Below are 14904 nucleotides of genomic sequence, written 5' to 3'. Positions count from 1 at the left end.
TTACATTTAAGTTTGCTTAGCCAAGCAGTTGAGATACTTTTCAAGCACTTAATAAAAAGATGTTTTATCTTTAGGTTATTTCTCCTAAATTTTGCAATCAAAGTTTCTCTCAATCTTAGTTTCCATAGTTAGCATTTGAAAACACCACAGCCAAATCCCTTTTTAATATTTATTTTATTTTTATGTGTGTGTGCCTGGGTATACATGTGTGTAGGAGTACATGGAGGCCAGAAGAGATATCATAGCCTGTGGAACTGGGGTTACAGGCCATTGTGAGTGGCCAGGAGTTGCTGGGAATTGAACTCAGTTCCCTAGCAAATGTTCTCTTAACAACCGAAGAATCTCTACTCCCTCAGAGCCAAGTCATTTTAAAGAGTAAGCTTAAAATTAACATTTTCAATTGATATTTTAAATAATCCTGCCAGAGGTAAAATACAAAAAATTAGTTCCTTTTTTTCTTAAATTTAAATTTTCTCAAATTTCTTAAATTTTAGTTTTAAGAAAATAGAGATAAAAGCAATTGCCTTTATGTAGTCCAGATGACCCTAAACACTCATTCAAACACTCGTATTTTTTTTTAAAGATCTATTTATTATATGAGTACTGTAGCTGTTTTTAGACATACCAGTAGAGGGCATCAGATCCTATTACAGATGTTTGTGAGCCACCATGTGGTTGCTGGAAATTGAACTCAGGACTTTTGGAAGATCAGTCAGTGCTCTAAACTGCTGAGCCATCTCTCCAGCCCACTCAGACATTTTTTAAAGGCATGCCAATCTTTTGTTTGTTTGTTTGTTTTTTGTTTTGTTTTGAGACAGGGTTTCTCTGTATAGCCCTGGCTGTCCTGGAGCTCACTTTGTAGACCAGGCTGGCCTCGAACTCAGAAATCCGCCTGCCTCTGCCTCTCGAGTGCTGGGATTAAAGGCGTGCGCCACCACGCCCAGCCTGCCAATCATTATTATCAGTACACAATGAGTTAATAATAAATGAAAAACAGAAGTGGCAAGAGTTTTCTCTTCCAGGGGCTCCAGAGAGAGCTTGGTTTTTGCCCTATAGTCTTACAAATCATCCCACGTTTATTAAAGACTAGGAAGCTGCAACTTCCTGATGGTACCAAGTAATAAAGACAATATGTGGGTTTGTCTGGCTAATGTTGAATGGTATAGTTACAGCACAAAGATTCTCTAAGGGTTGGGTACCCTGTACATCAGTCCTACCCAACATCCCCACTCCATACTCCTTTGTCTGCCCTTACCTTCCTAGCCTCTTGGTTTGGCTCTCCCCTCTCCCTTTGCCTCCCTTTGCTCAGGATCATGTCCGCTTTGGACTCTCCCAGGTATCCCTGGCTCTGGCTCCTCATGTCTACAGTAAACCTCATCCACCATACCTAAGAGTAGTCATGTACTTCCTTTTTTATTTCTTTTTTAACTCATCTGGTGCTGAAACCCAGGACCAATTATATCCTTTCCTTTATTTCTTTTTTTCACTTATCTGTAACTCTGATAATATATAGACCTCATATTGAAAATGGACCACAGCAGCTGGGTGGGTGTAGTAGTTCGGTTCACTCCTTCAATCTCAGCACTCATGTGGTAGAGTTAGGTGGATCTCTCTGAGTTCAAGGCCAACCTGGTCTACATAATGAATTCCAGGAGAGCAGAGCTATAAAGTGAGCTTCTGTTGCAAAAACAAACGGGGGGGGGGGGGGGCAGTGGGTGGACTTTAGTAATCTGGCTTACTTGTTTTGAGTACGTTTCTGTTTGAATTTAAGACCATAGAACTTGAGTTTTGTGTATAAGAAAGGAACTGGAGGTCTGGGTGGAGCTCAGTTGTAAGCCACGTGAATAGATGTGAATTCAGGGTTACCATTGCTACGATAAACACATGACCAAAGCACTTGGGGAGGAAAGAGTATTTGGTTAACATGCCCTGAATCAGTCTATTGAGGGAAACTGTTAATCCTACCAGGTGAGAGTATGGCTACCACCACAATTTTGAGCCATATTTGAAACAAGCTTAATTAAATACTGGCCAGGATGATGGACTCTAGCCAGGGCCATTCCTGGGTTGCCAGAAAATGGCAATGAATCACAGTTTGCAGAGGCTTACAAGGCAAGCCCATAAAGCCAAGTATTTCTCACCAGGTCCAATCAGACAAGCATATTGTATCTTGTATGCAACATACCTCATATATATTATATATATGAATGATGTAATTCCTGCCTGTGTGCCTTCTGCCTACATCCAACTAGGGGCAGACATACATCTTGTTGTATTTGTTGCCTGTGTATCTCCCCCTCTGCATGCCATCAAGCACATCAATGCAGTTAAGTCAAACAAACTTGGTTAGGCAGTAAGAACAGGGGCTTCTTATCCTACTTATACAGTAACCTCCAGCATTTCAGAAAGTATCTCTCCTCAGGCAAGTGGCTTACAGGTGAGGAGCACTTTTGTTTTATGGCTCTCTTAGGCACAGTAATTAAAACTTAAAACCTAACTTTAGCTCTCATAAAGCCAAGGCAGGCATTCAAATGGGTCAGATACATGGAGCTGATACAGATGCTGTGGAGGACTGTTGCTTACCGGTTTGCTCATAATGCTTTGTTTGTTTGTTTTTGTTTTTTTATAGAACACAGGACCAGTAGCCAGGGGTGCCCCCACACACATACTAGACTGCCCCCCGCTTGCTTGTGCCCCAGCCCTATCAGTCATTAATTAGAAACTGGTCCCCAGGCTTCCCTGCAGCCAGGTTACGGAGGCGTTTTCTCACCCCACCTCCAATAACCTTAGCTTGTGTCAAGTTGACATAAAACCTAACCAAGACATTTGCCAATTCCAGATCCAGAAAAATCATCTCAGTTTTATTGTGTTGCACTAAGCTAGAGTCAAGTTGGTATTAGGTCTTGAAGAACACTGCTCAGGAACTACAGAAAACCTTGCTCTGGTTCTTGGGTGATTAACACAGTGATTGGTTGTGCAGCTTTTCAAATCTAGATAACAGGTATGAAGTAAGATTCTTGTCTCCTGATCATGAGCTTAAGAGGAAATACTGAATGTTTCTGTGTCTGAGGGGTACCTTTGGTGGGTTCGTGCCAAGGTGAGCTCCTGGGAAATAACACCATGCAACAGACCCGGTGTAAAGAAGACAGAAAACTGAGGACCTGGGAAGGGATAGACTATATATAGCAGGCAGGTGGACTTGTAGACAGGCTGACAGATGGAAGCAGAGCCATGAGGGCAGGGAGAGGAGATGGGGAAGGGGGCACCCACAGAGTAGATAGAGGGATGCTGAGAACAAAGAGAGCTGGGTTGGCAGACAAGTCCTCTTATACACAGCTCACACCTGTCTCAGGTTATGGCTTGAGCAGTTGCTGGTTGCCAGTGGAATCACCTGTTGACATCCTGTAGAGATTGCAGACTGTGGAGAGATTCAACAATACATATGCGAAGTCTTTCTGAAACAGAGCATTATACGAATATGATCTCATTGCTCTTTCTTCTTTAGAAATTTAAGATCCGAATTGAAGACCCACCCCGCAGGAAGCACATGGTGTTCTTGGGTGGCGCAGTCCTAGCAGACATCATGAAAGACAAAGACAACTTTTGGATGACCAGACAAGAGTACCAAGAAAAGGGTGTCCGTGTGCTGGAGAAACTTGGTGTAACTGTTCGATAAAATAGCAGGCTTGTCCCCATCACGCCTCTAATGCTTTTTCTTTTTCCCTTTTTAAAAAAATTTTTCTTTATTGCCAATCTTTGAAGTCATTCAACCCAGGACTGAAAGAGGCTCTCTGTCCCTTTTGACAGAAAGGTCAAGTTTTTCTCTGTCTTGGGGAAGCATTGCTAAATTCTTGTTAATATGGGTAAATCTGGTTGTTTAAGGCTACCAAATCTTTGCAGACATTACCAGGGCAAGGGGTTGCTGCTGCTCTGTTTCTTTCTTTGTAGGCATTTAGAACTGCTTGTAGGCTTCCAATTTTTGCTTTCTTGCTCTAATGCTGCTAGCTTTAGTTTTAGCACAGTAGGTGGTATGTCTTTATTAGCATAAGAAAAACTTTCACAGGAGCTTTTACATATGCTGGGTGGGGGTGGTAAGGGGTGGGTGGGCAGCCCGAGCGGGAGGGCCTTTCCTCTGTAGTGTTAGCTTTCAGCAGGTCACTGCTGCTACTTTTGAAGTCCCCTGAAGTGTCTCCTAGTAACATCTTAGGGAAATATTAAGCTCACAACTAAGGTGTTTGGGCTAGAGTTTTATGTGATGGAACAAATGGGTGACCTTTCTGTTGTGGCTTTTGAGGTCTTCTGCTCTGGGTACAAAAGATGCATGAACCTCATTTACAATACTCTGACTTGGTAGTTTTCTTCTTTCCGTCTGCCTGGAACTGTTCCCATATGACAGGAAAAAAGCAAGCCCAGTGTTTTATTACCATCTGTCAGCTGGGAGTATATTTCCTATACTCTATCAGTGAAAAAGTAACATTTTAAAGGAAATGCTTTTTCTAGGTCAAATTACAGATAGAAAATTGCTCAAGGGCCAGCATTTTCTAATGCTGTTGTTTTTCCTGGAAGCACTAAGGAAATGAACCAACCAAGTTCCACTCTTGAAAGTTGTACTTTTATGTTCCTGATCAGTGCTTCTCGACAAGAGCTACTGTACAGAGAAGTAATTCATGGCTGTGGGTTAATTATAATTGTTGTAGTAACATTCACATTGGGACTTGGTGCCAGTTGTTTTGTTTTGTTTTTTCATGAGACTTGGGACTAAAATTTTAGCAACAACAACCACAATAGAAAATTTACCAGTAGTCAACCATGTCTGTACAGTTATGGAGGCTACTTCCCAGCCCTCTTTGGTTCTTGCAGGAAGAGTGTTTGCAGGCCTGTCCTGTTGGTATTGTTTGTCAGCTCAGAAAGAATCAGGTGGTACCCAAGTGCGGGGTCTTCCTAACGTTGAAAAATGAAACGAGAAGCTGTATCACAGAAAATACAAAATGATGATTCTGAGAGAAATATTTTCCTTCATTTCAAATGTTCTTTACTAATGATGAATTTGAAAGAATGGCTTTTTTCCTTTTTTCTTTTTTTTTTCTTTTTTTTTTTTTTGGATGCTTAAAATCAGAATTTTTAATGGATTTTTTAAGATAACTTTAATTAGTTTATATGAAATCAGCAGCAAAAGGAAGTTTGTCTTAATAATGCAGCTTCTGTGATGTTAAGTATTTTTGCCTGTTTTACCTCAATTTGAACAAATAGGAGAAGTCTGTGTGCATGCTGGACATGCTCAGTACACACGACAGCCCGCCGGTGCAGTGCGGTGTCAGCTGCTCGGTGTTGGGTGCGTGACTCAGTCACAGTGGAATCCCTAAGCGTTCCTAAATCATGTTGTCAAATTCTCCAGTCTCGGGAGTTCTGGGCCCATTACCTGCTGTGCATAGGACTGGTACCAAGGACTATTGAGTGTAGACAAACGATCAACTCTTGGCTTTGACCATGGCTTTAAACAAAGGGGTGAAAACAAGAAAGAATAGGATGGAATCTGGAATAAAACAGTGAAAGAGCATTGTTCTTTGTACCTTGAATGTAGAATTTGTTTTTATTTCATAATTCTGCTAGCAAACATGACTGTTAAAATGATGTATTTATATATGTAATAATTTAGAAATTCCATTTTATAGTTTCCTATCCTAAGGTGAAATAATGAATTTAGTAATTTGGGAGTTCGGACATACTGTATTCTATTGGAGGTGCCAGGTTTGAGTCCTTCAAAAATAAAAAAAATTTAAAAAATCTGTTTTTTAAAAGATCTGATTTTTAGCTCTTTGAAACCCATCGTCACTTAGATTTCCAATGCTAATTAAAATTCTTTTATTTTTAAATTAAAATCACCAATGCCTTGAGGGTCTTCTTAGAAAATATGGTATTGGATATTAACTTTCATAGTTCTGAGCACTATTAGTATCTATCTGACAAGTATTGGGAAGATCAATGGAAAGCTAAATATTCTAAATTTAACACAAATATACTTCTTTTTAATTAAGAAAATAAATAAGATTTTTCAACATAATTTGAATTTTGTCTTTTTCTTTTAGTAGTTTTTCTCTTTAATTTTGATATTTTTATTTGTACTTTCAGTTTTGCTCTGCAAGATGTGTTTTGAACCCAGTTAGTTCAAGGTCATTCAAGGTTCTTTTGCTGTTGTTTATCTTATGTGGAGTAGACAGAAGAAACAGGTGTCATAGCCAGGTTGATCTGGAACTGTAGCTGTGTAGCCAAGGAGGACTTGAACTCCTGATTCTCCTGCCTCTGCCTTCCAAAATGCTGGGGTGAGGTGTGCACACCAGTGCCGAGCTCTGGTTTAGTGTTTGTTGTGACAAAACTATTTCTACTGAGGTTTACTTACTATTATAACCTAGCCATTTATTTTTGGCATTTTTGTGAAACAGGCTCTCTCTGTCTAGTCCTGGCTAGCCTCAAACAGAGATCTACCTGCCTCTGCCCCTCTGCCTCTGCCACTCTGGGATTAAAGGTTTACACCACCATACCCATCCCTTCTAGTAGAGTTTTTAGATACAAGAAAGTGAACTAGAAGCCGGGCGTGGTGGCACACGCCTTTAATCCCAGCACATGGGAGGCAGAGGCAGGCGGATTTCTGAGTTCGAGGTCAGCCTGGTCTACAAAGTGAGTTCCAGGACAGCCAGGGCTATACAGAGAAACACTGTCTAGGAAAAAGAAAGAAAGAAAGAAAGAAAGAAAGAAAGAAAGAAAGAAAGAAAGAAAGGAAGGAAGGAAGGAAGGAAGGAAGGAAGGAAAGAAAGAAAGAAAGAGAAAGAAAAGAAAGTGAACTAGAGCTACATTAGAATTTTATTTTCTTCTAAGAGATTGTTTATTTCCTAAGAGATTACAGGTACTTTTACAAAATCAATTCTAGATAGACTTCTATGTAACATGACTCTTTATGGACATTGGGACTGGTCTGCACAAAGATCTTAGGCATATTGTTTTGTTTTTAATTTTCCTTCTTTATTTTCTATGGGAATTTTGGCTGCATGTTTGTCTGTGCACTATGTGTGTACAGTGCATTCGGAGACCAGAAGAGGATAACAGATCTCCTTGAGACTGGAGTTACAAGTAGTTGTGAGCCACCACATACACATAGGTGCTGGGAATTGAGCCCTGGTCCTCGGAAAGAGCAGTCAGTGCTCTCAGCTACTAAATTGTCTCTTGCGTGGGTACATGAGTTTTGTTTTTTGGTTTTTGGCAAAGTAATCAAAGCAAGAGAAAAAGTTAGTTAAGAGGCCTTTTCTTGTGTTTCCATTGGCCTTGAGAATGAGAGCTAGAGAATGGGTTTGTCTTTTTATAAATTGTTTGCTCAAGTTTCAGTGTCCTTCCATGGGCAGAGTCCCTCAGGACATCCTGAAGGTTGCATCTGGTGCACTACATAGTCTCTTTGTTGCCAAAACACTGGGTGGTCTGTATGGTCCCTAGGCGATAGCACAGTCCTGCATGTTTGTAGTGTTGCTCTACTCCGTTTTTTTGTTTTTTGTTTTTTCCTCCACCCATAAACTTTGCTGTAAAACTGAGTTCACTAAATCTTGCTAATTTTAATTTATTTTTAAGACAAGGTTGTTGTGGGAAATATTAAAAGATGAACCTGCCAACTCTCCGGCCCCTCCAAGCCATGTTCCCACTCTAGTGAACACTTAAGTCCTGGAGGAAACCCGCTGGTTTTGCCCCACATGCCAATAACCAAATAGATCCACCATTCTCATGGTTTGATAACACAATACCCAGTAACCCGGTAAAAACAAGACTCAATGCTTATAGTTAACCAGTCAGATTTATATATCAGTAAATTCTCAATACACAAGATGCCAATATAATAATCTCAGGCCCAATTGATAATGATAAAAGCTGCCCACCTAGACAAGACAAATTATCCCAATATTCTAACCTTTATGATAGCATAACAACCTGTGGCTGGTCATAGCCATGCTGATTCTTCCACCATCTTCCTTTTCCCCCTTCCCCGAGATGCACTCTGTCCTCCACTCGTAGCTCTGCCTCCTTTTCCCTATCCAATCACAGGTCTCCTCTGCACTAATGTAATTGGACAGGGAAAATCCTGCAACACAAGGTCTTAGGTTCTGTTGCTGTACAGAGACAATACGACCAAAGCAATGCTTACAAAGGAAGGCATTTAATTGGGAGTTTGCCTGGTTTCAGGAGGTTAGTCCGTAACATCGTGGTAGGAGGAAGTGTTGGAGCAGGCAGGCATGGGGCTGAGAGCTTATATCCTGAGCTACAGGCAGGTGGAGGAAAACGTCCTGGTCTGGGTTTCTGAAACCTCAAAGCCCTCCCCAAGTAACACACCATCTCCAGTAAGGCCATGCTTCCTAATCCTTCCCAAACAGTACCACTAATTGGTGATTTCTTCAGCTCTATGAGTCTCTGGGGCCCATTCTCATTCAGATCACCACATTCCACTCCCTGGCCTCCATAGGCTTGCCTGTGGCTGTGTCAATGCAAAATGCATTCAGTCCAACTTCAAGTCCCCATAGTCTGTCACAGCCTCAACAAGGCAATCTTCCTTCTAATTATAACCCCCTGTAAAATCAGACTCAGAAAGCAGATTACATACTTCCAGCATACACACAGAATATACATTATCATTCCAAGAGGGAGGAAAGGGAACATAGTGAGGAAATAATTGGGCAAAGCAAGAACAAAGCCCAGTCAAGCAAATGCCAATTCATTAACCCCATATCTGGTGTTAAGGTGCTTATTAGATGGCTTTTCCCTTCCAGCTTTCCTGATGGTGTATAACATACTTCTCTTGGGTTGGTTGGTTCCACACCCTGTCTGCAGCTCTCCTTTGCAGGTATCCCACAACTCTGGCATCTCTCAGCATCCTGAGCTTCCAACACAATCCAACACAATAGCTTCATCTTCACATCTTCACGCAGTGAAGTCCCTCCCTCCATAAAGGAGCTCCCCTGCCACATGCCTGGCTTCAGTGTCTTTCAACCACAAAGTAAGATTCCACAACTTTCCTCCTGTATTCTTAAATCCAGAAACAGTGTGGCCAAAGCTGCCAAGTTCTGCTGCATGCGTGGAGCATGGCCCCCTCTGAGACTCGGGTTCGCATAAGCTCTGATGTGTTGGTAGTTCCCTTTGCTGCGTAAGCTTCACTTCCCACAGTTTGGAAGCCTAGCTGGATGGGGTCTTGCCCTGAGGTCACCACTCTCAATCCGTATTCCAGTTCTCCTGTTTTCTCGTCGGACTCCACGTGGAACTGCAGAGGAGCAGAGGAGTGATCGCTAGTAACCATGGGACACAGGGAGTGTTACTAGGCTGCCCTAAATGTTCCTCCGCCAGTGATAGTAATCCAACACTTGTCACTTGGGCCTCAGACAGACTCATTCTTTATCAAACATCACAAGGATGGTTTGTGGCCAAGCTGCTAATAATAATATTGCTTCCTAAAGGTGATTGTAGCTCATGTCTTTAGTCCTAGCACTTAGGAGGCAAAGGCAGGCAGATCTCTGAGTTCAAGGACAGCCCGGGCTACACAGAAAGACCCCGTCTCAGAAAACCTAATATATATATTTTAATATTTAATATATATATAAAAAATCCTTATATATATATATATATATATATATATTTCTTTTCCTCTGAAACCTCTTGAGCTGGACCTACATAGTTTATGTTCCCTTGGCTGTACTGACTCCCTAGGTCCTACTAGGATGCTCTTTAAGCCCCACCTACTTTATTTAAAGCAAAGTATAGATCACAATGCACATACATGACAAAGTACTTTGCTCCCCAAGTATTTGGGGCTTCCTTCTCTGGGCTCAAGAAAAGTTTGGTTGTCACGACATAGTTAGGATGGCTTTCTACCTTAACAGATTAAGTCATGACTTTATTATGCTTGTCCCTTCCCATAATGTACCTAATTTAAACCCTGAGTGCCCAATTACACAACGGTGTCTAATGGTAAATGAGATTCTCCCTGAACATTCACAGCCTGCCTTACTGTCCAAGCCAACTCAGGTCAGATTGGCCCTCAGACCCAAATATATTGGGTATATGCTTAGATGTAATGTATCTAAGCTCAGTGGGGGAATGTAGAGCTTGATGTAGGTGTGTGGAGGTCTTAGTTTGCTAAGAGGTTGATACATTGGAATGGGATGAGTGAACATAGTACGTGCAGATAGAGGTTCACTCTGTCACGTGCATTGTTAGAAGAATGGTATGTGCATAGCCCAAGCCAAGTGGAGCCCCAGTTGCTAAACTATTTTCTGTGCTTTCCTGCCTCACTTGTGATATTATTTTGGCAGTTGAGTTGGAATTGAGGCAGATACTTCTCAAGTTAAATTTTCATGCTTGGACTGATCTGTAGCCTACCGACAGAGTCTTGCTTAGGAACCACGAAGCCCTGAGTTCAGTCCCCAGTCCTCAAAAGTAAAAGTTCCATTCCATGTTGGCCAGCTGTGGTGACTCCCACCTGTAATCCTAACACTGAGAACGTTGAGGCAGGAGGATTGATGTGAGGGCAAGGCTAGCTGGGACCACAATGTTAGGCTCTATCTCAAAAAAAATATAAAAAATAAAAAAACCAGTTAGCATCATGCCCACACAGCTTAGTATTCAAAGTGGGTGGAGGTGCAGCCAGTGCAGTGGTGGAGCACCTTCATTACGTGCACAGCCCTGGCAGTGTGTGTGTGCTAACCTGCACAAGATCAGGCCTGCCAGCATTCCAGCATGGATGGGGCGGGGCTCAGAAGGCCCCACCCCTAGCTGAAGAACTGTTGAAATTGATGGCTGCTGGAAGAGGGAGGGTCAGTTTTCTTCAGGGGTGTTCCCCCTAGTCACTAATGGGTTGCCCATATGTCAGTAGTTAGCTCCATACCTGCTGATGCTCAACCTGTTACATAAATATTGTAGTATCTGCACCCACATAACTGCACAAATGTGCTGAAAATCCTTTGAAAATCCTAGTGCATTGTTAAGGGAATAATAAGAAAAACCTCCTTATGGGGCTGGAATGATGGCTCAGTGATTAAGAGTACCAGCTGCTCTTCCAGAGGTCCTGAGTCCAATTCCCAGCAACCACATGGTAACTTTTAACCATTTATAATGAGTTCTGATGTCCTCTTCTGGCATGCAGTTGTACATGCAGATAGAGCACACACACACATATATCTTTTTTTAAAAAGAAAAACCTCTATGTCAGTAAACTTTTTGTTTGTGTGTGTGGTGGGGGGAGTCCTGGTTAGTTGACTCCTCACCTCAGCTACAGAGAGCTAGACATACAGAAGTGTAAATAACTGCTGGGATTCTGTCTTAGGGTTTTCATTGCTGTGAAGAGACACCATGACCAAGGCAACATCATAAAGGACATTTAATTGGGGCTGGCTTAACAGTTCAGAGGTTTGAAGGCGGGAAGCATGGCAGCCTGCACGCATGCATGGTACTGGAAGAGCTGAGAGTTCTACATCTTGTTCCGAAGGCAAACAGGAGAAGACTGACTTCAGGCAGCTAGGAGGAGAGTCTTAAAGCCCACCCCCACAGTGATAGTTACTCCAACAAGGAGTAACTATCTCCTAATATAGGTGCCACACCCTGGGCCAAGTGTTTTCAAACTACCACAGTAAAAAAACATGTATTTACTGTATTTTATACACACACACACTCTCACGGAGGACTATATATACTATCACATGTAAAAACACCTGTACTTTGAGTATTTCAAAATTATGAGTGAACACTGCCACCCAAATGTGCGTTATGATCTATGTTGTTTACTTGACTTTGTAGCTGTCACTAAATGCATAACACCTTAGGTCTGATCTCTAGCATTGTATAACTAAACAAAATCAACACTTGAACTACTGTTAGGAACAACACTCACTTTGGGCAGCATTCAGGACATAAGAACTGTTTTTCCATTTACTTATGTACACAGTGCTTTGCCTGCATGTACACCTGCATGCCAGAAGAGGGCACAGGTCCCAGTAGAGGCGGTTGTGGGCCACCATGTGGTGGTAGGAATTGAACTCAGGACCTCTGAGCCATCTCTCCAGCCCCACATTGGAACTTCTGAAGAGCAGGTAAGCATGTCAGGTAAACTGGTGTTTAAGAGGCTTGATGGTGTGTGTGTGTCTTTACAAGAAGCTCTAACAAGGGCAGCAGCAGACAGTGACTGTCCCAGCACTTGGGAAGGCAAGGCAAAAGGTGGGGCAGTGGAAGGCAGCCTGGGCTAATAGTGAGACCCAACACTACTGACAAACGAAACCCCTAAGGTATACCTAACATGAAATACACACTATCTTTACAGACTCAGTTCATTTGTGTGGGCCGTATGAATAGGTTTAGAAGGAGAAAATTACTTCTTACCCAGAGAAGCCATTAAACTGTCCTTCAGAGGAGTCCCACATTGCAAATAGACACCTTGTCCATGTGTGTAGCTGCAGCCGGTTACTTTTCATACATATTAATGACTAAAGGCACGCACTCATGTTTATGCCACATGTGTGGGTGACCTCGGAAGCCAGAAGAGGGCATTGTGTCTCCTGGAGCTGGAGTTACAGATAGTTGTAACTGCCCATTATAAGTGCTGGGAACTGAACTTGGGTCCTTTAGAAGAGCAGCAAGCACCCTTAACTACCGAGATGTCTCTACAACCCTCTCTTCTTTCTCTTTTTCTTTTGAGACAGCATGTCTCTATTTAGCCTAGGTTGGCCTCTGACTCATGGTGATCCTCCTGCCTCAGCTCCTGAATCCTGGGATTACATATGGTCGGTCACATGTCTGACTGTTACTATCCATCCAAGGGTGTGACAATACCATGTTTAGTTTTGATTAACACTACTATCTCTCAGAGGAGTTGATTTTTTTCTTAATACCCCTCTCCTGTTTAATATATGTAGCGCTTCTTTATGCCTTTAGTATTTTTATTCATACCATTCAAACAAAGGTCAGGTTTGTGGTGTGAGCCAGTGAAAAGGCCTTGGAATTGGAAGTTTTCTTTGCGTCCTTGCATCGTGGCTTTGGAATAACTGAAAGGAGTGGTTCATGCAATGAACTCCCCAAGTCAGCCGGGAGTAGTGGCGCACGCCTTTAATCCCAGCGCTCGGGAGGCAGAGGCAGGTGGAGTTCTGAGTTCCAGGCCAGCCTGGTCTACAAAGTGAGTTCCAGGACAGCCAGGGTTACATAGAGAAACCCTGTCTCGAAAAACCAAAAAAAAAAAAAAAAAAAAAAAAAAAATCCCCACGTTTGAAGAGTCCAGAGACGTTTGAATTCATGTGCTTTCCTGGCCATTACTGAGTCAGTGACTGAAAAATTTAAATGTGGCCCAGATGGCAAAGCTTCAGCCATTCTCCAGTTCCTGGACCGTTGGGGTTAAAATGCAGCACTGAGCAGCATCTCAAAGCCGCACAGCGTGACTTTACATCAGGAGGAAGGCTTTTCCCTACCACCTTTCGTTATTACTGTTCTCCAGGATATACCAGTTCCTTCAGATCAGGAGCTGTCTGCTGAAAGGATTAGCTGTGAGGCCCACAGGGATGAGCTACATCTGTGCAAGGCGGGAAAGCAGGCAGGATGGGAGAAGGGAGAGAGAGAGAGAGAGAGAGAGAGAGAGAGAGAGAGAGAGAGAGAGAGAGAGAGAGAGAGAGAGAGAGAGAGAGAAGGCCTCCCCTGGATTCACAGCTGCACCCCTGCCCCTGCAGAGGAGCAGAACCTGCCAAGGATACCCACTGATTTATGAAAGAAAAATGAGGAAACCATCTACCCCAGCTATCAGGGATTTCTGATGGTGTCGCCATAAAGGATTTCCAGTTAGACAAAGGTCTCTCCCAGACACCATCCTCTCCCACACTTCCAGTCAGATTCAGGCCAGCACACCCCTCATTCAGAGTGCCTGAGAATCTCTTGGGGTGTTCATTATAACACAAGCAACTGTCTTCACTTTCAGAAACAGAGACAGCAGCCTCAGAAGGGGTATTTATAGTTAGAAGACCATGGGGGCAATTTTGTAAGAATTTAGCTGCTGACCCCTTGAGAACATTTTGGTTTATTGAAACCAGCCAGTGGCTTTGCTTAATTGGGAGTTTTATAAAAGAATGAAGGCAAAGGCTTTCCTCCTAATACTTGCTCAGCAGAGACTCAGACGACTCCCCATGTGCTCCCCAGAGAGCCTACTGTGCGCTTGGGAACACAGCATTGCCAGAATCATAGAATTGTATAGTTCTGCACTTCTAGACTAATCTGTTTAAAGCGCTTTTGTTTCAAATTCTTTTGGAGGAAGGATTCTCCTTTCTAGATTTATTGCCTTTTGGAGGTAAAAATGCATCTTGAATTTTTAGGAGACCCACCAGAGGTCAGCATACTGGAGGTAGCTAAGAACAATGGGGATGTGATAGACAGTCGTGGTGGTCACGTTTACTGAGTACTAAGTACTTACATTGGTTTTGTTTGTTCTTGGTTTTGTTTGTTTGTTTCAGAGAGTGCCTCAGTATGTAGCCTTGGGTGGTCTGGAACTCACAATGTAGACCAGGCTGGCTTTGAATTCAGTGATTCTTCTGCCTGGAACTGAAGGCATGTGCCACCATACCCAGATCTTACTTTATATATACATTTTTAAAACAATGTCTGAATATTGAAAAACCTAAGAGAAATCTGTTTCTGGGACTTAAACCAAGCCCTTTCCCCATCCGCAGCTGCTTTTGTTTGGTATTCCCATCGCATGGGAAAGCATTTAATGCAGGTGGTAACCCCAGCTCTCCCAGGAGCTGTGGCCTTACAGACTCCTGCACCTCTGAAGCACTCTCTTGCTGCTTATTTTTGGTTTGGGTTTATTCTGTTTATCCTACACATCCTTCCTTCCTGCCTGCCTGCCCTCTG

General features: G+C 42.6%; 1 protein-coding gene across 2 annotated transcripts in view; it reads left to right on the top strand.

The window, feature by feature from the left end:
* The window catches only part of Actr2 (ARP2 actin-related protein 2), a 50648-nt gene extending 44587 nt beyond the window's left edge, over positions 1-6061 (top strand). For both annotated transcript variants that reach the window (NM_146243.2, NM_001362899.1), the window contains one exon: positions 3506-6061. In NM_146243.2, coding sequence (NP_666355.1) covers positions 3506-3676 — 171 coding nt within the window. In that variant the 3' untranslated portion in view covers positions 3677-6061. The remainder of the gene's footprint in view (positions 1-3505) is intronic.
* Positions 6062-14904: the final 8843 nt, after the last annotated feature.

This window comes from Mus musculus, chromosome 11 (assembly GCF_000001635.26).
Source record: "Mus musculus strain C57BL/6J chromosome 11, GRCm38.p6 C57BL/6J".
NCBI lineage: Eukaryota > Metazoa > Chordata > Mammalia > Rodentia > Muridae > Mus > Mus musculus.
Note: the sequence above shows the minus strand (reverse complement) of the source record. Positions and strands in the feature narration are given on the sequence as shown.